The sequence below is a fragment of the Oncorhynchus keta genome, chromosome 35 (genome assembly GCF_023373465.1).
Source record: "Oncorhynchus keta strain PuntledgeMale-10-30-2019 chromosome 35, Oket_V2, whole genome shotgun sequence".
NCBI lineage: Eukaryota > Metazoa > Chordata > Actinopteri > Salmoniformes > Salmonidae > Oncorhynchus > Oncorhynchus keta.
Window position 1 is genome coordinate 12,582,109 of NC_068455.1, and position 24,220 is coordinate 12,606,328.

The 24,220-nt window shown below is 46.5% G+C and overlaps 2 protein-coding genes across 12 annotated transcripts in view; both read right to left on the bottom strand.

The window, feature by feature from the left end:
* On the bottom strand, positions 1-9,036 carry LOC118368060 (sex comb on midleg-like protein 4). Of its 11 annotated transcripts, none has more exons than XM_052496540.1 (6): positions 8,917-9,036; positions 4,364-4,603; positions 3,281-3,442; positions 2,321-2,539; positions 1,983-2,128; positions 1-339 (listed from the first exon to the last, which is right to left on the bottom strand). In XM_052496540.1, exons 2-6 carry the CDS (start codon positions 4,533-4,535, stop codon positions 214-216), a joined length of 825 nt encoding a protein of 274 aa, XP_052352500.1. In that variant the 5' UTR covers positions 4,536-4,603; positions 8,917-9,036; the 3' UTR covers positions 1-213. The 11 variants fall into 11 exon arrangements, with proteins under 11 accessions (XP_052352500.1, XP_052352494.1, XP_052352497.1 ...); XM_052496534.1 differs by lacking the exon at positions 8,917-9,036 and adding an exon at positions 8,581-8,898; XM_052496537.1 differs by lacking the exon at positions 8,917-9,036 and adding an exon at positions 8,791-8,896.
* The window catches only part of LOC127915634 (uncharacterized), a 25,625-nt gene continuing 6,092 nt past the window's right edge, over positions 4,688-24,220 (bottom strand). The window contains exons 2-14 of the mRNA XM_052495860.1: positions 17,872-18,095; positions 15,571-15,700; positions 14,209-14,705; positions 13,705-14,166; positions 13,537-13,620; positions 12,571-13,368; positions 11,563-11,856; positions 10,807-10,974; positions 9,379-9,504; positions 8,707-8,790; positions 7,573-7,656; positions 7,195-7,446; positions 4,688-4,813 (exon numbers count right to left, since the gene is read on the bottom strand). Of these exons, the coding sequence (XP_052351820.1) occupies positions 4,784-4,813; positions 7,195-7,446; positions 7,573-7,656; positions 8,707-8,790; positions 9,379-9,504; positions 10,807-10,974; positions 11,563-11,856; positions 12,571-13,368; positions 13,537-13,620; positions 13,705-14,166; positions 14,209-14,705; positions 15,571-15,700; positions 17,872-18,090 (3,228 nt within the window). The 5' untranslated portion in view covers positions 18,091-18,095 and the 3' untranslated portion in view covers positions 4,688-4,783. The remainder of the gene's footprint in view (positions 4,814-7,194; positions 7,447-7,572; positions 7,657-8,706; positions 8,791-9,378; positions 9,505-10,806; positions 10,975-11,562; positions 11,857-12,570; positions 13,369-13,536; positions 13,621-13,704; positions 14,167-14,208; positions 14,706-15,570; positions 15,701-17,871; positions 18,096-24,220) is intronic.

Consider the following 24,220-nt stretch of genomic DNA (forward strand, 5'->3'; position numbering starts at 1 on the left):
CACATTGTGTTCTTTAGATACATGATGTATGAAAATGCAAAAAATAATCAGTAAAATATAGCGTCTCAAATGGCACCCTATTCCCTATATATTGAACTAGTATTAACCAGGGCCAATAGGGCTACGGTCAAAACGAGTGGGTTATAGGTACCATTTGGAACGCATCCACAAAGTTGGGTCCCACAGATTGATGACGTGAAAAAATGTTCAGATTTAGAACTTGTTTTGTTTTAGTTTGTCGATGTGATAGCAGAGCTTCAGGGCTGGCCCCAGCTTCAGTCCTAGGTACTTCATCATCATGTCACTCTTTAGAAGTAACAGAGCGTTGCCATCTATCTCCTGTGGGATAGAAACAGAAGCTCAGGTTATATTAAATCTCCACTAAAAGTAAAGTGGACACATGTATCAGGGTTGTTTACTGAATTGGGAGTGACCTCAATCCTGGTAAATATTTCACAAAACATCACATCCAGATATAATCCAACCACTCAAATCAAAACATCACTTCCAGATATAATCCAACCACTCAAATCAAAACATCACACCCAGATATAATCCAACCACTCCAATCAAAACATCACATCCAGATATAATCCAACCACTCAAATCAAAACATCACTTCCAGATATAATCCAACCACTCAAATCAAAACATCACACCCAGATATAATCCAACCACTTCAATCAAAACATCACATCCAGATATAATCCAACCACTCAAATCAAAACATCACTTCCAGATATAATCCAACCACTCAAATCAAAACATCACTTCCAGATATAATCCAACCACTCAAATCAAAACATCACACCCAGATATAATCCAACCACTCAAATCAAAACATCACACCCAGATATAATCCAACCACTCAAATCAAAACATCACATCCAGATATAATCCAACCACTCAAATCAAAACATCACTTCCAGATATAATCCAACCACTCAAATCAAAACATCACACCCAGATATAATCCAACCACTCCAATCAAAACATCACATCCAGATATAATCCAACCACTCAAATCAAAACATCACTTCCAGATATAATCCAACCACTCAAATCAAAACATCACTTCCAGATATAATCCAACCACTCAAATCAAAACATCACTTCCAGATATAATCCAACCACTCAAATCAAAACATCACTTCCAGATATAATCCAACCACTCAAATCAAAATATCACATCCAGATATAATCCAACCACTCAAATCAAAACATCACATCCAGATATAATCCAACCACTCAAATCAAAACATCACTTCCAGATATAATCCAACCACTCAAATCAAAACATCACTTCCAGATATAATCCAACCACTCAAATCAAAACATCACATCCAGATATAATCCAACCACTCAAATCAAAACATCACTTCCAGATATAATCCAACCACTCAAATCAAAACATCACTTCCAGATATAATCCAACCACTCAAATCAAAACATCACTTCCAGATATAATCCAACCACTCAAATCAAAACATCACTTCCAGATATAATCCAACCACTCAAATCAAAATATCACATCCAGATATAATCCAACCACTCAAATCAAAACATCACATCCAGATATAATCCAACCACTCAAATCAAAACATCACTTCCAGATATAATCCAACCACTCAAATCAAAACATCACTTCCAGATATAATCCAACCACTCAAATCAAAACATCACATCCAGATATAATCCAACCACTCAAATCAAAACATCACTTCCAGATATAATCCAACCACTCAAATCAAAACATCACATCCAGATATAATCCAACCACTCAAATCAAAACATCACATGAAACAGAACTGAAAAAGAAAAGGGCTTTCCCCCAACTGTTGCAGATCCAGGCCTCAATCTCAATTTGTGTTTCAGCGATTCCTCACATCCTTGTCTCATCCAAGGCGTTTTGAGAAGGTTTGGAGAGAGGATACGAGGTATCAAGGAAATATTCATTATGAGTGAGCCCAGGGGTAGCCTACATGCTTCCTGAAGACGTCCACGTGAGGGCCCAGGGACTGCGGATCAGCGTCTCTGATGAACCACACCACATCCTCTACACTCCAGGTGGAAGGGTCCTTACTGGGGGGCGGCTTGGACTCCTGGGAGTCCTGAGATGGATTGTACGCTGCATGAGAAAAGAGAAAGAGGTCAAGAAGGATTTCTATGCTGGTCTATTTGACCTGGTTAGGGCATTGTGATTATAGCAAAAAACACATTTTCCCCAAATCCACAGGTTTTCCAGAAATCCCGGTTGGAAGATTCCCGGAATCGGGAGGGAATATTCCCGGAAAACCTGGGCATTTTGGGAATTTCTTACCTATCCTGTTGCCTTCCAGGAAGGAGTTAGGGCTGGACGTCTGTCTACACATGCCCAAGGGGGAGGAGCCATTGGGGAACTGCTGCGAGGAGCGGAATCCATAGGATGGTTTGGATGAGTAGGAGGAGCTTATGGCACTGAAGGCGGAGTCACCTGGGTCCATTGAGTAGCGTTTGTCTGACGGGTCCAGAAGATACTCCTCTGGCATGGAGGTTTCAGCTGTGATATGAATGGAAAGAGATTACATAAGTAAAACATATTGGCAATACTTTGAATAACTTTCGATAGAAGCTGAAGCCTTTAAAGATGTCTATGAAATGTCCTTTTGTGCTTTTATGGTCCAATCGGAAGAAACAAACACTGTTTGGAGGGTTTCCCTGGTGCTCTTGTTCAGGTACAAGAGAATGTTCTAGGTAGTGTTCTGGCATGGAGGTCTCATTTGTTTAGGTTGGAATACAGGGATTTGGATAATGGATTAGGATTACCAGGGATTACACAAGTAAAACACCAAATTATGTGTATTTGACAAAATGTCATTCTGTGCTTTCATGTGCAATCTGGCGCAATATAGCACAATATTTGAGGAACTGAGCCCACAAAATGTCTGAGGGGTGATATCTTCAAAAGCTCTTGTTAAGGCACAGGATTGTTCTAAAAAGGATTATAAACCTGGTGCTTCGAGCCCTGAATGCTGATTGGCTGAAAGCCGTGGTATATCAGACCGTATACCAACGGGTATCAAAAAACATTCATTTTTACAGGTCTAATTATGTTGGTAACCAGTTTATAATAGCAATAAGGCACCTCAGGGGTTTCTGGTATATGGCTAATAAACCACACCTCCTCGGGCCTTATTGCTTAAACCATCAATGCATCATATCTGCACCTCTGCCTACACCATTTCCCATGTGGGATAAAGAAAGCATTTTGAATTCAATTAAATACAGGACAGTGCATTACCCTCTGATTGGTAGGAGGCATTATTATGCTGGGGGATTGGTTGGTCGCTGAAGAGGTTTTCACAGTGCAAACTGCGACAGAGCTTCTTGAGAAAGCGTAGAACGTAGCCCATGCTGTTGACCACAGGAAGACTCAGAAGGTGTTGCTTCCCATCGAAAGTCGCTGGAACACAAAGAAATACTTGATTAACCCCTTGAGTTGCGTCCCAGAAGGGGCCCTATTCCAGAGCCAATGGCATCTATGCATAGTCCCTTCAATAACTCTACCTACATGTACATACTACTTCAACTAACCGGTGCCAACGCACATTGACTCTGTACTGGTACCTCCCCCTGTATACAGTCTTGCTATTGTTGTTTTACTGCTGCTCTTTAATTACTTGTTACGTTTATCTCTTATTCTTGTCCGTATTTTTTGAAACTGCATTGTTGGTTAGGGGCTCGTAAGTAAGCATTTCACTGTAAGGTTGTATTTGGCTCATGTGACTAATAACATTTGATTTGAAGTGTTGCTCTGTGAATAGGGAGCTATTTGGGACGCAGCGCTGGAATATATTTACATTTCCCATCGCAGTAAATCTTGTTGCAGTTAACTTTGCTCCAGGGGACACATGTCTACAGCCATGTCTCAAAGCCCCAGTTACAACCTAGGACGGCCAGTGCATTTCATCCACTGACATTCAAAAGATGGAAATGGCCAATAACCCCGGGGTAACAGATCCGTATGTTCTCATGGTTACTAGATTATCTAATCAGTCAATTTATATCATTTCCCTCAGGCCAGTTGCTACGAATAAAATTAATAAATATAAAACCTAAATCTTAGTGACACTGTACAATAGGTGGGTCTGTGGTATTTTCCTAGTGGCCTGTGTTATGGTTAATCATGTCATTTTCTAACCTTTATTCAAAGCTTTTTCATCAAACTGTCCCTTTTTATTTGTATGTCAGATGGTCCAAGCACCATTCTCAGACAAATGCTTTCATTTTTGGTCTAATTCTCATTTCTGGAAAGGCTTAACATAAAACGTTCAAATCCAGGTCATGTGACGTGATTAACCAAAGCACGTGGCCCTAGTTATACCTGATATTTTCTCCCCTCCGTAGCCCTGTGTGAGGAGAGTGAACACGGCTTTCTGCTGGAAGGCGCTGTCGATGCACCCCTGGACGGCCTGCTGCAGCACCACCGAGGGCCTGTCAGGCCCAAAATGATCTGGGAGCTGCTGCAGCTTCTTCCTGTCCAGGTTAGGACCCATGTTGACATGCTTGTTGATGTAGATACACACTGCAGGATACACAAGAGTGGAGAGAGTGTGGGTTAGTACTACTTGATGATGTAGGAGCGATGGTTAGTAACCATGTCCACCTGTTTGATGATGTAGGAGCGAGGGTTAGTAACCATGTACACCTGCTTGATGATGTAGGAGCGAGGGTTAGTAACCATGTCCACCTGTTTGATGATGTAGGAGCGAGGGTTAGTAACCATGTCCACCTGTTTGATGATTTACGAGCGAAGGTTAGTAACCATGTCCACCTGTTTGATGATGTAGGAGCGAGGGTTAGTAACCATGTCCACCTGTTTGATGATGTAGGAGCGAGGGTTAGTAACCATGTCCACCTGGTTGATGATGTACGAGCGAAGGTTAGTAACCATGTACACCTGTTTGATGATGTACGAGCGAGGGTTAGTAACCATGTCCACCTGTTTGATGATGTACGAGCGAGGGTTAGTAACCATGTCCACCTGTTTGATGATGTACGAGCGAGGGTTAGTAACCATGTCCACCTGTTTGATGATGTACGAGCGAGGGTTAGTAACCATGTCCACCTGCTTGATGATGTATTAGTAACCATGTACACCTGTTTGATGATGTAGGAGCGAGGTTAGTAACCATGTCCACCTGCTTGATGATGTAGGAGCGAGGGTTAGTAACCATGTCCACCTGTTTGATGATGTACGAGCGAGGGTTAGTAACCATGTCCACCTGTTTGATGATGTACGAGCGAGGGTTAGTAACCATGTCCACCTGTTTGATGATGTACGAGCGAGGGTTAGTAACCATGTCCACCTGCTTGATGATGTAGGAGCGAGGGTTAGTAACCATGTCCACCTGCTTGATGATGTACGAGCGAGGGTTAGTAACCATGTCCACCTGTTTGATGATGTAGGAGCGAGGGTTAGTAACCATGTCCACCTGTTTGATGATGTAGGAGTGAGGGTTAGTAACCATGTCCACCTGCTTGATGATGTACGAGCGAGGGTTAGTAACCATGTACACCTGCTTGATGATGTACGAGCGAGGGTTAGTAACCATGTCCACCTGCTTGATGATGTAGGAGCGAGGGTTAGTAACCATGTCCACCTGCTTGATGATGTAGGAGCGAGGGTTAGTAACCATGTCCACCTGTTTGATGATGTAGGAGCGAGGGTTAGTAACCATGTCCACCTGCTTGATGATGTAGGAGCGAGGGTTAGTAACCATGTCCACCTGCTTGATGATGTAGGAGCGAGGGTTAGTAACCATGTCCACCTGTTTGATGATGTAGGAGCGAGGGTTAGTAACCATGTCCACCTGTTTGATGATGTAGGAGCGAGGGTTAGTAACCATGTCCACCTGTTTGATGATGTAGGAGCGAGGGTTAGTAACCATGTCCACCTGTTTGATGATGTAGGAGCGAGGGTTAGTAACCATGTCCACCTGTTTGATGATGTAGGAGTGAGGGTTAGTAACCATGTCCACCTGCTTGATGATGTAGGAGCGAGGGTTAGTAACCATGTCCACCTGTTTGATGATGTAGGAGCGAGGGTTAGTAACCATGTCAACCTGCTTGATGATGTAGGAGCGAGGGTTAGTAACCATGTCCACCTTTTTGATGATGTAGGAGCGAGGGTTAGTAACCATGTCCACCTGTTTGATGATGTAGGAGTGAGGGTTAGTAACCATGTCCACCTGCTTGATGATGTAGGAGCGAGGGTTAGTAACCATGTCCACCTGTTTGATGATGTAGGAGCGAGGGTTAGTAACCATGTCCACCTGTTTGATGATGTACGAGCGAAGGTTAGTAACCATGTCCACCTGTTTGATGATGTACGAGCGAGGGTTAGTAACCATGTCCACCTGTTTGATGATGTACGAGCGAGGGTTAGTAACCATGTCCACCTGTTTGATGATGTACGAGCGAGGGTTAGTAACCATGTCCACCTGCTTGATGATGTACGAGCGAAGGTTAGTAACCATGTACACCTGTTTGATGATGTAGGAGCGAGGGTTAGTAACCATGTCCACCTGCTTGATGATGTAGGAGCGAGGGTTAGTAACCATGTCCACCTGTTTGATGATGTACGAGCGAGGGTTAGTAACCATGTCCACCTGTTTGATGATGTACGAGCGAGGGTTAGTAACCATGTCCACCTGTTTGATGATGTACGAGCGAGGGTTAGTAACCATGTACACCTGCTTGATGATGTAGGAGCGAGGGTTAGTAACCATGTCCACCTGCTTGATGATGTACGAGCGAGGGTTAGTAACCATGTCCACCTGTTTGATGATGTAGGAGCGAGGGTTAGTAACCATGTCCACCTGTTTGATGATGTAGGAGTGAGGGTTAGTAACCATGTCCACCTGCTTGATGATGTACGAGCGAGGGTTAGTAACCATGTCCACCTGCTTGATGATGTAGGAGCGAGGGTTAGTAACCATGTCCACCTGTTTGATGATGTAGGAGCGAGGTTAGTAACCATGTCCACCTGCTTGATGATGTACGAGCGAGGGTTAGTAACCATGTACACCTGCTTGATGATGTACGAGCGAGGGTTAGTAACCATGTCCACCTGCTTGATGATGTAGGAGCGAGGTTAGTAACCATGTCCACCTGCTTGATGATGTAGGAGCGAGGGTTAGTAACCATGTCCACCTGTTTGATGATGTAGGAGCGAGGGTTAGTAACCATGTCCACCTGCTTGATGATGTAGGAGCGAGGGTTAGTAACCATGTCCACCTGCTTGATGATGTAGGAGCGAGGGTTAGTAACCATGTCCACCTGTTTGATGATGTAGGAGCGAGGGTTAGTAACCATGTCCACCTGTTTGATGATGTAGGAGCGAGGGTTAGTAACCATGTCCACCTGTTTGATGATGTAGGAGCGAGGGTTAGTAACCATGTCCACCTGTTTGATGATGTAGGAGCGAGGGTTAGTAACCATGTCCACCTGTTTGATGATGTAGGAGTGAGGGTTAGTAACCATGTCCACCTGCTTGATGATGTAGGAGCGAGGGTTAGTAACCATGTCCACCTGTTTGATGATGTAGGAGCGAGGGTTAGTAACCATGTCAACCTGCTTGATGATGTAGGAGCGAGGGTTAGTAACCATGTCCACCTTTTTGATGATGTAGGAGCGAGGGTTAGTAACCATGTCCACCTGTTTGATGATGTAGGAGTGAGGGTTAGTAACCATGTCCACCTGCTTGATGATGTAGGAGCGAGGGTTAGTAACCATGTCCACCTGTTTGATGATGTAGGAGCGAGGGTTAGTAACCATGTCCACCTGTTTGATGATGTACGAGCGAAGGTTAGTAACCATGTCCACCTGTTTGATGATGTACGAGCGAGGGTTAGTAACCATGTCCACCTGTTTGATGATGTACGAGCGAGGGTTAGTAACCATGTCCACCTGTTTGATGATGTACGAGCGAGGGTTAGTAACCATGTCCACCTGCTTGATGATGTACGAGCGAAGGTTAGTAACCATGTACACCTGTTTGATGATGTAGGAGCGAGGGTTAGTAACCATGTCCACCTGCTTGATGATGTAGGAGCGAGGGTTAGTAACCATGTCCACCTGTTTGATGATGTACGAGCGAGGGTTAGTAACCATGTCCACCTGTTTGATGATGTACGAGCGAGGGTTAGTAACCATGTCCACCTGTTTGATGATGTACGAGCGAGGGTTAGTAACCATGTACACCTGCTTGATGATGTAGGAGCGAGGGTTAGTAACCATGTCCACCTGCTTGATGATGTACGAGCGAGGGTTAGTAACCATGTCCACCTGTTTGATGATGTAGGAGCGAGGGTTAGTAACCATGTCCACCTGTTTGATGATGTAGGAGTGAGGGTTAGTAACCATGTCCACCTGCTTGATGATGTACGAGCGAGGGTTAGTAACCATGTCCACCTGCTTGATGATGTAGGAGCGAGGGTTAGTAACCATGTCCACCTGTTTGATGATGTAGGAGCGAGGGTTAGTAACCATGTCCACCTGCTTGATGATGTAGGAGCGAGGGTTAGTAACCATGTCCACCTGCTTGATGATGTAGGAGCGAGGGTTAGTAACCATGTCCACCTGTTTGATGATGTAGGAGCGAGGGTTAGTAACCATGTCCACCTGTTTGATGATGTAGGAGCGAGGGTTAGTAACCATGTCCACCTGTTTGATGATGTAGGAGCGAGGGTTAGTAACCATGTCCACCTGTTTGATGATGTAGGAGCGAGGGTTAGTAACCATGTCAACCTGCTTGATGATGTAGGAGCGAGGGTTAGTAACCATGTCCACCTGTTTGATGATGTAGGAGCGAGGGTTAGTAACCATGTCCACCTGTTTGATGATGTAGGAGCGAGGGTTAGTAACCATGTCCACCTGCTTGATGATGTAGGAGCGAGGGTTAGTAACCATGTCCACCTGTTTGATGATGTAGGAGCGAGGGTTAGTAACCATGTCCACCTGTTTGATGATGTAGGAGCGAGGGTTAGTAACCATGTCCACCTGTTTGATGATGTACGAGCGAAGGTTAGTAACCATGTCCACCTGTTTGATGATGTATGAGCGAGGGTTAGTAACCATATCCACCTGCTTGATGATGTACGAGCGAGGGTTAGTAACCATGTACACCTGCTTGATGATGTACGAGCGAGGGTTAGTAACCATGTCCACCTGCTCGATGATGTAGGAGCGAGGGTTAGTAACCATGTCCACCTGCTTGATGATGTAGGAGCGAGGGTTAGTAACCATGTCCACCTGCTTGATGATGTAGGAGCGAGGGTTAGAAACCATGTCCACCTGCTTGACGATGTAGGAGCGAGGGTTAGTAACCATGTCCACCTGCTTGATGATGTAGGAGCGAGGGTTAGTAACCATGTCCACCTGTTTGATGATGTAGGAGCGAGGGTTAGTAACCATGTCAACCTGTTTGATGATGTAGGAGCGAGGGTTAGTAACCATGTCCACCTGTTTGATGATGTAGGAGCGAGGGTTAGTAACCATGTCCACCTGTTTGATGATGTAGGAGCGAGGGTTAGTAACCATGTCCACCTGTTTGATGATGTAAGAGCGAGGGTTAGTAACCATGTCCACCTGCTTGATGATGTAGGAGCGAGGGTTAGTAACCATGTCAACCTGCTTGATGATGTAGGAGCGAGGGTTAGTAACCATGTCCACCTGCTTGATGATGTAGGAGCGAGGGTTAGTAACCATGTACACCTGCTTGATGATGTAGGAGCGAGGGTTAGTAACCATGTCCACCTGTTTGATGATGTAGGAGCGAGGGTTAGTAACCATGTCCACCTGCTTGATGATGTAGGAGCGAGGGTTAGTAACCACGTACACCTGCTTGATGATGTAGGAGCGAGGGTTAGTAACCATGTCCACCTGTTTGATGATGTAAGAGCGAGGGTTAGTAACCATGTCAACCTGTTTGATGATGTAGGAGCGAGGGTTAGTAACCATGTCCACCTGTTTGATGATGTAGGAGCGAGGGTTAGTAACCATGTCCACCTGCTTGATGATTTACGAGTGAGGGTTAGTAACCATGTCCATCTGCTTGATGATGTAGGAGCGAGGGTTAGTAACCATGTACACCTGCTTGATGATGTAGGTGTGAGGGTTAGTAACCATGTCCACCTGCTTGATGATGTAGGAGCGAGGGTTAGTAACCATGTCCACCTGCTTGATGATGTAGGAGCGAGGGTTAGTAACCATGTACACCTGCTTGATGATGTAGGAGCGAGGGTTAGTAACCATGTCCACCTGTTTGATGATGTAGGAGCGAGGGTTAGTAACCATGTCCACCTGCTTGATGATGTAGGAGCGAGGGTTAGTAACCACGTACACCTGCTTGATGATGTAGGAGCGAGGGTTAGTAACCATGTCCACCTGTTTGATGATGTAGGAGCGAGGGTTAGTAACCATGTCCACCTGCTTGATGATTTACGAGTGAGGGTTAGTAACCATGTCCATCTGCTTGATGATGTAGGAGCGAGGGTTAGTAACCATGTACACCTGCTTGATGATGTAGGTGTGAGGGTTAGTAACCATGTCCACCTGCTTGATGATGTAGGAGCGAGGGTTAGTAACCATGTACACCTGCTTGATGATGTAGGAGCGAGGGTTAGTAACCATGTCCACCTGCTTGATGATGTAGGAGCGAGGGTTAGTAACCATGTCCACCTGCTTGATGATGTAGGAGCGAGGGTTAGTAACCATGTCCACCTGCTTGATGATTTACGAGCGAGGGTTAGTAACCATGTCAACCTGTTTGATGATGTAGGAGCGAGGGTTAGTAACCATGTCCACCTGTTTGATGATGTAGGAGCGAGGGTTAGTAACCATGTCCACCTGTTTGATGATGTAGGAGCGAGGGTTAGTAACCATGTCCACCTGTTTGATGATGTAGGAGCGAGGGTTAGTAACCATGTCAACCTGCTTGATGATGTAGGAGCGAGGGTTAGTAACCATGTCCACCTGTTTGATGATGTAGGAGCGAGGGTTAGTAACCATGTCCACCTGTTTGATGATGTAGGAGTGAGGGTTAGTAACCATGTCCACCTGCTTGATGATGTAGGAGCGAGGGTTAGTAACCATGTCCACCTGTTTGATGATGTAGGAGCGAGGGTTAGTAACCATGTCCACCTGTTTGATGATGTAGGAGCGAGGGTTAGTAACCATGTCCACCTGTTTGATGATGTACGAGCGAAGGTTAGTAACCATGTCCACCTGTTTGATGATGTATGAGCGAGGGTTAGTAACCATATCCACCTGCTTGATGATGTACGAGCGAGGGTTAGTAACCATGTACACCTGCTTGATGATGTACGAGCGAGGGTTAGTAACCATGTCCACCTGCTCGATGATGTAGGAGCGAGGGTTAGTAACCATGTCCACCTGCTGGATGATGTAGGAGCGAGGGTTAGTAACCATGTCCACCTGCTTGATGATGTAGGAGCGAGGGTTAGAAACCATGTCCACCTGCTTGATGATGTAGGAGCGAGGGTTAGTAACCATGTCCACCTGCTTGATGATGTAGGAGCGAGGGTTAGTAACCATGTCCACCTGTTTGATGATGTAGGAGCGAGGGTTAGTAACCATGTCAACCTGTTTGATGATGTAGGAGCGAGGGTTAGTAACCATGTCCACCTGTTTGATGATGTAGGAGCGAGGGTTAGTAACCATGTCCACCTGTTTGATGATGTAGGAGCGAGGGTTAGTAACCATGTCCACCTGTTTGATGATGTAGGAGCGAGGGTTAGTAACCATGTCCACCTGTTTGATGATGTAGGAGCGAGGGTTAGTAACCATGTCAACCTGCTTGATTATGTAGGAGCGAGGGTTAGTAACCATGTCCACCTGCTTGATGATGTAGGAGCGAGGGTTAGTAACCATGTACACCTGCTTGATGATGTAGGAGCGAGGGTTAGTAACCATGTCCACCTGTTTGATGATGTAGGAGCGAGGGTTAGTAACCATGTCCACCTGCTTGATGATGTAGGAGCGAGGGTTAGTAACCACGTACACCTGCTTGATGATGTAGGAGCGAGGGTTAGTAACCATGTCCACCTGTTTGATGATGTAAGAGCGAGGGTTAGTAACCATGTCAACCTGTTTGATGATGTAGGAGCGAGGGTTAGTAACCATGTCCACCTGTTTGATGATGTAGGAGCGAGGGTTAGTAACCATGTCCACCTGCTTGATGATTTACGAGTGAGGGTTAGTAACCATGTCCATCTGCTTGATGATGTAGGAGCGAGGGTTAGTAACCATGTACACCTGCTTGATGATGTAGGTGTGAGGGTTAGTAACCATGTCCACCTGCTTGATGATGTAGGAGCGAGGGTTAGTAACCATGTACACCTGCTTGATGATGTAGGAGCGAGGGTTAGTAACCATGTCCACCTGCTTGATGATGTAGGAGCGAGGGTTAGTAACCATGTCCACCTGCTTGATGATGTAGGAGCGAGGGTTAGTAACCATGTCCACCTGCTTGATGATTTACGAGCGAGGGTTAGTAACCATGTCAACCTGTTTGATGATGTAGGAGCGAGGGTTAGTAACCATGTCCACCTGTTTGATGATGTAGGAGCGAGGGTTAGTAACCATGTCAACCTGTTTGATGATGTAGGAGCGAGGGTTAGTAACCATGTCCACCTGTTTGATGATGTAGGAGCGAGGGTTAGTAACCATGTCCACCTGCTTGATGATGTAGGAGCGAGGGTTAGTAACCATGTCCACCTGTTTGATGATGTAGGAGCGAGGGTTAGTAACCATGTCCACCTGCTTGATGATGTAGGAGCGAGGGTTAGTAACCATGTCCACCTGCTTGATGATGTAGGAGCGAGGGTTAGTAACCATGTCCACCTGTTTGATGATGTAGGAGCGAGGGTTAGTAACCATGTCCACCTGTTTGATGATGTAGGAGCGAGGGTTAGTAACCATGTCAACCTGTTTGATGATGTAGGAGCGAGGGTTAGTAACCATGTCAACCTGTTTGATGATGTAGGAGCGAGGGTTAGTAACCATGTCCACCTGTTTGATGATGTAGGAGCGAGGGTTAGTAACCATGTCCACCTGCTTGATGATGTAGGAGCGAGGGTTAGTAACCATGTCCACCTGTTTGATGATGTAGGAGCGAGGGTTAGTAACCATGTCAACCTGTTTGATGATGTAGGAGCGAGGGTTAGTAACCATGTCCACCTGCTTGATGATGTAGGAGCGAGGGTTAGTAACCATGTCCACCTGCTTGATGATGTAGGAGCGAGGGTTAGTAACCATGTCCACCTGTTTGATGATGTAGGAGCGAGGGTTAGTAACCATGTCAACCTGTTTGATGATGTAGGAGTGAGGGTTAGTAACCATGTCCACCTGTTTGATGATGTAGGAGCGAGGGTTAGTAACCATGTCAACCTGTTTGATGATGTAGGAGCGAGGGTTAGTAACCATGTCCACCTGCTTGATGATGTAGGAGCGAGGGTTAGTAACCATGTCCACCTGTTTGATGATGTAGGAGCGAGGGTTAGTAACCATGTCCACCTGTTTGATGATGTAGGAGCGAGGGTTAGTAACCATGTCAACCTGTTTGATGATGTAGGAGCGAGGGTTAGTAACCATGTCCACCTGCTTGATGATGTAGGAGCGAGGGTTAGTAACCATGTCCACCTGTTTGATGATGTAGGAGCGAGGGTTAGTAACCATGTCCACCTGTTTGATGATGTAGGAGCGAGGGTTAGTAACCATGTCAACCTGTTTGATGATGTAGGAGCGAGGGTTAGTAACCATGTCAACCTGCTTGATGATGTAGGAGCGAGGGTTAGTAACCATGTCCACCTGCTTGATGATGTAGGAGCGAGGGTTAGTAACCATGTCCACCTGGTTGATGATGTACGAGCGAGGGTTAGTAACCATGTCCACCTGTTTGATGATGTAGGAGCGAGGGTTAGTAACCATGTCCACCTGGTTGATGATGTACGAGCGAGGGTTAGTAACCATGTCCACCTGCTTGATGATGTAGGAGCGAGGGTTAGTAACCATGTCCACCTGGTTGATGATGTACGAGCGAGGGTTAGTAACCATGTCCACCTGGTTGATGATGTACGAGCGAGGGTTAGTAACCATGTCCACCTGTTTGATGATGTAGGAGCGAGGGTTAGTAACCATGTCCACCTGGTTGATGATGTACGAGCGAGGGTTAGTAACCATGTCCACCTGGTTGATGATGTACGAGCGAGGGTTAGTAACCATGTCCACCTGGTTGATGATGTACGAGCGAGGGTTAGTAACCATGTCCACCTGGTTGATGATGTACGAGCGAGGGTTAGTAACCATGTCCACCTGTTTGATGATGTAGGAGCGAGGGTTAGTAACCATGTCCACCTGGTTGATGATGTACGAGCGAGGGTTAGTAACCATGTCAACCTGTTTGATGTACGTAGATACACACAGCAGGAGGGACAGCAGGAGGGACAGCAGGAGGGACAGCAGGAGGGACAGCAGGAGGGACAGCAGGAGACACAGCAGGAGGGACAGCAGGAGGGACAGCAGGAGGGACAGCAGGAGGGACAGCAGGAGGGACAGCAGGACACACAGCAGGAGGGACAGCAGGAGGGACAGCAGGAGGGACAGCAGGAGGGACAGCAGGAGGGACAGAGGAGACAAAGATACTTAGGTCGACTACTTTGGTGACGTTGCTTTCCTTAAATTACATTTGAAATGTAATTACCAACATGACTTTTCATAACACCCAAGATGTTTCACCAGACAAAGCATTATGGAGGGAGACATTGGAAAAGTGAGGCAAACTCTGTGAGCGCCTCGGGCCTTGTTTATCAGATGAGCATAAGCACAAAAAAGACAACCTTGCATGGACCACTTTTCCCACAAAGGTTGGTATTTATCAAATTAGAATTTGACGGGAAAGTGTCAACTTCTAGTGGTTGAAGAATTGTATTACAAGTCAATACTGTTGTTTTGAGTGTTTGACATAAGGGAATTATAATAAAGCATTGCTAGGAAAAACATTCAAACGTAGCCTAACGGTAAGATGACATCCTTCGTAGGAGCGCAACATCATTGTCTATTTAATCTCAGAGACTATACCAAGACAGGTGATATTAACACAATTATCTATTGACAAACAAAAGAAGTGTAGCATTTATTTATTTATTGTTTGAACAGACGGTCAATCATCCAGAATGTGAGGTCAGTGTTGGGCACTTGCTATTGGCGGCATGCATTCATAGTTTGAAAAAATGTTACTGCAAAAGATGAAAACATTCTGCCCACACCTGGATAGAAATGTGATAACATTTGCTGTTGTGCTTTCTTTTAGAAACTGTCATGGCCCAGTTCCAACATTTCCAAATCATACAGCAAATGAGGGTGTTTTTGTTCCCATAAAAGGTGAATGGAGGGTGTTTTTGTTCCCATAAAAGGTGAATGAGGGTGTTTTTGTTCCCATAAAAGGTGAATGGAGGGTGTTTTTGTTAACTGTGAGCACCTGGGGCCTGGCAGAGTGGGTATAGTTACCTGTGAGCACCTGGGGCGTGGCAGAGTGGGGGATGGTAGCAGCATCCTGGGGGATGGAGCTCATGTCTGGTTCTGGGGTGCTGCTGGGAGGAGAGATGGCCAGGGGATTCAGCACCATCCTGGGCTTCAGCTGCAGGAAGACAGGGGGTTGGATCTCAGTATCTAATTGTAAATAATACATGCAATTTAGCATACGCGTTTGTCCAAAGCGAATGAGTCGCGCGTGCATACATTTTTACATATGGGTGGCCCACGGGAATCGAACCCACAACCCTCTTGTTGCAAGCGCCATGCCATACAGTCTGAGATAGCAACAATAGACTAAAAAATGACGGTTCTCAATTGGCATTAGTAAACACTCTACAGAAACAGAAATCTACACATTGATATTTTTACTCAGAAACTTCTCCCCTCTTCGTATTGCAATATTTACCAAGCATTTCATTTTGCTAGGCATATACAGGGCCAATCAGAATATCAATTAAAACTGTTTTCAATGAAACAAACAAAGGCTACCTCATGTTATATATATTACTCCCACTAAATATAAATGAAGTTAAGTCTGTCAAGCTACATCACCAAATGTATTTTATTAACATCCTGCATCCCCACTGGCCCCTCCCCTTTCCCTCTCCTCCAATCCCATCCCCTCTCCTCTGTCCCTCTCCTCCAATCCCGTCCCTCTCCTCCAATCCCATCCTCTCCTCCAATCCCATCCTCTCTCCTTTCCCTCTCTTCCAATCCCATCCCCTCTCCTTTCCCTCTCGTCCCTATCCCATCCCCTCTCGTCCAATCCCATCCTCTCTCCTTTCCCTCTCCTCCAATCCAATCCTCTGTCCTTTCCCTCTCCTCCAATCCCATCCCCTCTCCTTTCCCTCTCCTCCAATCCCATCCCCTCTCCTTTCCCTCTCCTCCAATCCCATCCCCCTCCTTTCCCTCTCCTCCAATCCCATCCCCTCTCCTTTCCCTCTCCTCCAATCCCATCCCCCCTCCTTTCCCTCTCCTCCAATCCCATCCCCTCTCCTTTCCCTCTCCTCCAATCCCATCCCCTCCCCTTTCCCTCTCCTCCAATCCCATCCCTTTCCCTTTCCCTCTCCTCCAATCCCATCCCCTCCTCTTTCTCTCTCTTCCCATCACCTCCACTTTCCCTCTCCTCCAATCCCATCCCCTCCCCGTTCCCTCTCCTCCAATCCCATCCCCCCTCCTTTCCCTCTCCTCCAATCCCATCCCCTCTCCTTTCCCTCTCCTCCAATCCCATCCCCCCTCCTTTCCCTCTCCTCCAATCCCATCCCCTCTCCTTTCCCTCTCCTCCAATCCCATCCCCTCCCCTTTCCCTCTCCTCCAATCCCATCCCTTTCCCTTTCCCTCTCCTCCAATCCCATCCCCTCCTCTTTCTCTCTCTTCCCATCACCTCCACTTTCCCTCTCCTCCAATCCCATCCCCTCCCCATTCCCTCTCCTCCAATCCCATCCCCTCTCCTTTCCTCTCCTCCAATCCCATCCCCTCTCATTTCCCTCTCCTGCAATCCCATCCCCTCTCCTCCAATCCCATCCCCTCCCCTTTCCCTCACCTCCAATCCCATCCTCTCCCCTTTCTCTCTCTCTCCTCCAATCCCATCCCCTCCGCTTTCTCTCTCCTCCCATCCCCTCCTCTTTCTCTCCCATCCCATCCCTCCCCTTTTCTCCCCCTTTCCCTCTCCTCCATTCCCATCCCCTCCCCTTTCTATCTCTTTCCATCCCCTCCCCCTTCCCTCTCCTCCAATCCCATCCCCTCCCCTTTCCCTCTCTTCCCACCCCCTCCCATTTCCCTCTCCTCCAATCCCATCCCCGTTCCCTCTCCTCCAATCCCCCCCCTCTTTCTCTCTCTTCCCTTCCCATCCCCTCCCCTCTCCTCCAACCCCATCCCCTCCCCTTTCCCTCTCCTCCAATCCCATCCCCTCCCCGTTCCCTCTCCTCCAATCCCATCCCCTCCCCGTTCCCTCTCCTCCAATCCCATCCCCTCCCCCAATCCCATCCCCTCCCCCTTCCCCTCTCCTCCAATCCCATCCCCTCCCCTTTCCCTGTCCTCCAATCCCATCCCCTCCCCTTTCCCTCTCCTCCAATCCCATCCCCTCCCCTTTTTCTTTCCTCCCATCCCCTCCAATCTCTCGCTCCTTCCATCCCCTCCTCTAATACCCTCTTCTTTCTCTCTCCTCCCATCCCCTCCTCTTTCTCTCTCCTTCCATCCCTCCCCTCTCTCTCTCCTTCCATCCCCTCCTCTAATACCCTCTTCTTTCTCTCTCCTCCCATCCCTGACACTGACCTTGAAGCCAGGTTTTCTTCCCCTCTTCTTGGGCACTTTGAGGGGAGGGAGGGATTCAGGGTAGCGGGTTGGAAAATCCATCTTGCGATGTAGTGGGGGTCTCCCCCTCTTCCTGCCTGGAATCTTTCCTGGCTGGCTGGGGAGGAAGGAGGGAGACACTGCAGGCGACTGCATTTCACTGTTGCTGTCTGCTTTCTGTGCTGCTGCAGGTACACTCATTGGAGCTGGAGGGAGACACAGGAAGGAGGGAAACACAAAGGGAGAAATAATTATATTAATTGAAGACTGCATGGCACATAATAAAAAACAGTGGCAGTTCCACCATCCAGTCCATCCTATCCTCAATGTGCATGAACCCCAACATTCTGTCTGCTTGTCTCCCAGAGCTACCATTACCTGATCTCCTTTGATCTAGAACGCTTGAGAACCAAGCGCTTCCCTTCTTAGATCCCGGTTAGATTCCAGAATAGCAGAAGAAGGTTCTAAACCCTGCACACTGCCTCAGCAGGCTGTTGAAGCCATCTTGCCTTTAGCTGCTGTGTTGTATGTTTTCTCTTTGCTCCTCTCGTCTCTGCTGCACGGCACACAGGCTGGCTGGCTTCAGACTCCTCATTACACTAATGCATTCAGCAGTGGCAGAGGAAGGGGGGGGGGGGATTGACTTCACCATGGCTACACAGCTATGAATTAGCATTACGATGACAGCGCTCACCATAATCTTAGAAAAGCAGCAGCCTCAAGAGCCAGCCTAGCCTACTGATGAAAACAACATCAACATGCATGTCTCATATGTAGAGCGCAGAAGGCTAGACACTCAGGCAATGCTGAATCATTACAGTGGTTAAAACATAGCATTAGCATGCAGCATGCTTCATCCTTCCTTTGTGCAGACAAAGACAACAGAAAATAAAGGCACACACCATCAGAATGAAAGAGGATTGGAGAGTATGTCCCTTTTCAGTTGTTCTCCTATTGAATCACCCTCTGTCCTGTCTGTGTCTTTGCCTGCTTCTAAATGTCTTCAACTGCACCGCAGAGCGGAATCTCAAAGCAAGGCGGATTCCACTGTAATGGTGTGTGTGTGTGTGTCTGCCAGTGCTGGGAAACATTCTCCTGTTGTCATGGCAACAAGCCTGTAACACCCTGCCGGCTGTATCTCGCATGTCTTGCTGCTTGATACTCAGGCCCAAAACTGGGTGGATGTATAATTAGTATAGAAGACACCCTCAAACCAACTGCTAATTACAATAGGAATTCATTTGAAAGTGTTGAGATTGTACATAGATGTGTGTGTGTGTGTGTGTGTGTGTGTGTGTGTGTGTGTGTGTGTGTGTGTGTGTGTGTGTGTGTGTGTGTGTGTGTGTGTGTGTGTGTGTGTGTGTGTGTGTGTGTGTGTGTGTGTTCCGCGATTAGTGCTTTTTTAGGTCGGTTCGGTTTCAATTTTAATGCACTATCCATTATGTGGGTTGAATGCTGTAACAACACAGAATAATATAATGTATAAAGTCCCATGATGGTAGGGACTGTCCATTAATGCTTATCACTTCTTAACCATCAGTTATTCACATTACTTTAATTAAATATTTCAGTTGTTGTATACACCGAGTGGACAAAACATTAAGAACTCCTACTCTTTCCATGATATAGAATGACCAGGTGAATCCAGGTGAAAGCTATGATCCCTTATTGAGGTCACTTGTTAAATCCACTTCAATCAGTGAAGATGAAGGTGAAGAGACAGGTTAAAGAAGGATGTTTAAGCCTTGAGACAACTGAGACATGGATTGTGTATGTGTGTCATTCAGAGGGTGAATGGGGAAGACAAAAGATTTAAATGCCTTTGAACGGGGTATGGTAGTAGGTGCCAGGCGCACCGGTTTGTGTCAACAACTGCAAGCCTGCTGCGTTTTTCCCTCTCAACAGTTTCCCGTCTGCATCAAGAATGGTCCTCCACCTAAAGGACATCCAGCCAACTTGACACAACTGTGGGAAGCATTGGGGTCAACATGGGCCAACATCCCTGTGGAACACTTTTGACACTTTGTCGAGTTCATGTCCCCACGAATTGAGGCAGTTCTGAGGGCAAAAGGGGGGGGGGTGCTGCAACTCAATATTAGGAAGGTGTCCTTAATGTCTGGTATACTTGTGTATATTACATTTGTTTTATTTGATTACTTTATTATTTCATTCCAAGTCATCATCTCATCTCTAAAGCTGCTGCCTGACAAAATCACTATTTTAGTAGTTGTTCAAATTAAACAAGGCATACTTTTATGACTGCTGAATACCAATGACCAATCACTTAATGTTAAAGATACATGTACAGTACCTTAAAATCAAATCAAATCAAATTTTATTTGTCACATACACATGGTTAGCAGATGTTAATGCGAGCGTAGCGAAATGCTTGTGCTTCTAGTTCCGACAAATGCAGTAATAACCAACAAGTAATCCAACTAACAATTCCAAAACTACTGTCTTATACACAGTGTAAGGGGATAAAGAATATGTACATAAGGATATATGAATGAGTGATGGTACAGAGCAGCATAGGCAAGATACAGTAGATGGTATCGAGTACAGTATATACATATGAGATGAGTATGTAAACAAAGTGGCATAGTTAAAGTGGCAACTGATACATGTATTACATAAGGATGCAGTTGATGATATAGAGTACAGTATATACGTATGCATATGAGATGAATAATGTAGGGTAAGTAACATTATATAAGGTAGCATTGTTTAAAGTGGCTAGTGATATATTTACATAATTTCCCATCAATTCCCATTATTAAAGTGGCTGGAGTTGAGTCAGTGTCAGTGTCAGTGTGTTGGCAGCAGCCACTCAATGTTAGTGGTGGCTGTTTAACAGTCTGATGGCCTTGAGATAGAAGCTGTTTTTCAGTCTCTCGGTCCCAGCTTTGATGCACCTGTACTGACCTCGCCTTCTGGATGATAGCGGGGTGAACAGGCAGTGGCTCGGGTGGTTGATGTCCTTGATGATCTTTATGGCCTTCCTGTAACATCGGGTGGTGTAGGTGTCCTGGAGGGCAGGTAGTTTGCCCCCGGTGATGCATTGTGCAGACCTCACTACCCTCTGGAGAGCCTTACGGTTGAGGGCGGAGCAGTTGCCGTACCAGGCGGTGATACAGCCCGCCAGGATGCTCTCGATTGTGCATCTGTAGAAGTTTGTGAGTGCTTTTGGTGACAAGCCAAATTTCTTCAGCCTCCTGAGGTTGAAGAGGCGCTGCTGCGCCTTCTTCACAATGCTGTCTGTGTGAGTGGACCAATTCAGTTTGTCTGTGATGTGTATGCCGAGGAACTTAAAACTTGCTACCCTCTCCACTACTGTTCCATCGATGTGGATAGGGGTGTGTTCCCTCTGCTGTTTCCTGAAGTCCACAATCATCTCCTTAGTTTTGTTGACGTTCAGTGTGAGGTTATTTTCCTGACACCACACTCTGAGGGCCCTCACCTCCTCCCTGTAGGCTGTCTCGTCGTTGTTGGTAATCAAGCCTACCACTGTTGTGTCGTCCGCAAACTTGATGATTGAGTTGGAGGGGTGTGTGGCCACGCAGTCGTGGGTGAACAGGGAGTACAGGAGAGGGCTCAGAACGCACCCTTGTGGGGCCCCAGTGTTGAGGATCAGCGGGGAGGAGATGTTGTTGCCTACCCTCACCACCTGGGGGCGGCCCGTCAGGAAGTCCAGTACCCAGTTGCACAGGGCTTGGAGGGTACTATGGTGTTGAATGCCGAGCTGTAGTCGATGAACAGCATTCTCACATAGGTATTCCTCTTGTCCAGATGGGTTAGGGCAGTGTGCAGTGTGGTTGACACGTTTAAATGTCTTACTCACCTCGGCTGCAGTGAAGGAGAGTCTGCATGTTTTCATTGCAGGCCATGTCAGTGGCACTGTATTGTCCTCAAAGCGGGCAAAAAAGTTATTTTAGTCTGCGTGGGAGCAAGACATCCTGGTCCGTGACTGGGCTGGATTTCTTCTTGTAGTCCATGATTGACTGTAGACCCTGCCACATGCCTCTTGTGTCTGAGCCGTTGAATTGAGATTCTACTTTGTCTCTGTACTGACGTTTAGCTTGTTTGATAGCCTTGCGGAGGGAATAGCTGCACTGTTTGTATTCGGTCATGTTACCAGTCACCTTGCCCTGATTAAAAGCAGTGGTTCGCGCTTTCAGTTTCACGCGAATGCTGCCATCAATCCACGGTTTCTGGTTAGGGAATGTTTTAATCGTTGCTATGGGAATGACATCTTCAACGCACGTTCTAATGAACTCGCACACAGAATCAGCGTATTCGTCAATATTGTTATCTGACGCAATACGAAACATATCCCAGTCCACATGATGGAAGCAGTCTTGGAGTGTGGAGTCAGCTTGGTCGGACCAGCGTTGGACAGACCTCAGCGTGGGAGCCTCTTGTTTTAGTTTCTGTCTGTAGGCAGGGATCAACAAAATGGAGTCGTGGTCAGCTTTTCCGAAAGGGGGGCGAGGCAAGGCCTTATATGCATCGCGGAAGTTAGAGTAACAATGATCCAAGGTTTTTCCACCCCTGGTTGCGCAATCGATATGCTGATAAAATTTAGGGAGTCTTGTTTTACATTTACATTTACATTTAAGTCATTTAGCAGACGCTCTTATCCAGAGCGACAGATTAGCCTTGTTAAAATCCCCAGCTACAATGAATGTAGCCTCCGAATAAATGGATTCCAGTTTGCAAAGAGTCAAATAAAGTTTGTTCAGAGCCATCGATGTGTCTGCTTGGGGGGGGATATATACGGCTGTGATTATAATCGAAGAGAATTCTCTTGGTAGATAATGCGGTCTACATTTGACTGTGAGGAATTCTAAACCAGGTGAACAGAAGGATTTGAGTTCCTGTATGTTTCTTTCATCACACCATGTCTCGTCAGCCATAAGGCATACGCCCCCGCCCCTCTTCTTACCAGAAAGATGTTTGTTTCTGTCGGCGCGATGCGTGGAGAAACCCGCTGGCTGCACCGCCTCGGATAGCGTCTCTCCAGTGAGCCATGTTTCCGTGAAGCAAAGAACGTTACAGTCTCTGATGTCCCTCTGGAATGCTACCCTTGCTCGGATTTCATCAACCTTGTTGTCAAGAGACTGGACATTGGCGAGAAGAATGCTAGGGAGTGGTGCACGATGTGCCCGTCTCCGGAGTCTGACCAGAAGACCGCCTCCCTCTTTTTCAGAGTCGTTTTTTGGGTCGCTGCATGGGATCCATTCCGTTGTCCTGTTTGAAAGGCAGAACACAGGATCCGCGTCGCGAAAAACATATTCTTGGCCGTACTGATGGTGAGTTGACGCTGATCTTATATTCAGTAGTTCTTCTCGACTGTATGTAATGAAACCTAAGATGACCTGGGGTACTAATGTAAGAAATAACACGTAAAAAAAACAAAAAACTGCATAGTTTCCTAGGAATGCGAAGCGAGGCGGCCATCTCTGTCGGCGCCGGAAGTAGTAGCAGGCATAATAAACACACAGTCCGGACAATAGGTGCGCTATGGATTACGGTCAATGTAGTTAATTTCCACTTTTTCTGCTCTAAACTATGTAGACTATTGGCCTGTTGTAAACTACATCGCACAGTTCGGGCTTGATCTGATTTAGCCTATCTGTAGAGAAACTGCTTTGAGCTCATGGAAAATACAGAACGAAATGTAATTCAAATGTAAAAAAATATGTGAAAAATATTTTTTCATACATTTTTTAAAACAATTTGTGACATACAATTGGTAGTTACAGTCTTGTCCCATCGCTGCATCTCCCTTACGGACTCGAGAGAGGCAAAGGTCGACAACCCACACGGCTTCTTAACACACTGCACACTTAACCCGGAAGCCAGCCGCACCAATGTGTCGGAGGAAACACCGTACAGCTGCAGTCTGAAGTCATGCGCCAGACCGCCACAAGGAGTCGCCCAAACCCTCCCCTAACCCGGACGATGCTGGGCCAATTGTCTGCCGCCTCATGGGTCTCCCTGTAGCAGCCGGCTGTGACACAGCCCGGGATCGAACTCGGATCTGGAGTGACGCCTCTAGCATTGCGATGCAGTGCCTTAGACCGCTGCAGCAATCCAGAGGCTTTAATTAAAATAATTTAACCGACATTGGTCAATTAGTTGTTTAAAAAATGAAAAAGAACATACTTTCTGGTTAATCGCTCAGCACTAGTGTGTGTTGGTGTGAGTGTGTTTCAGAATGCAGTCACTGAGGTGATTTCATCCCAGGAACTGTGTTTAAAGTCATTGTCAATCTATTGCTCGTGTCCATTTCTAGAGTGGTAGGCTTCAGAAATCAGCGATTTGTCCA

Excerpts from the sequence above, each read along its gene's own strand:
- LOC118368060 (XM_052496540.1), bottom strand. The coding sequence starts at position 4,535 with ATGGGTCCTAACCTGGACAGGAAGAAGCTGCAGCAGCTCCCAGATCAT. Across the intron at positions 3,443-4,363 it reads CGGAGGGGAGAAAATATCAG|CGACTTTCGATGGGAAGCAA; the intron begins GTATAACTAGGG and ends TTTGTGTTCCAG. Across the intron at positions 2,129-2,320 it reads CCTGGAAGGCAACAGGATAG|CGTACAATCCATCTCAGGAC; the intron begins GTAAGAAATTCC and ends TTTCTCATGCAG.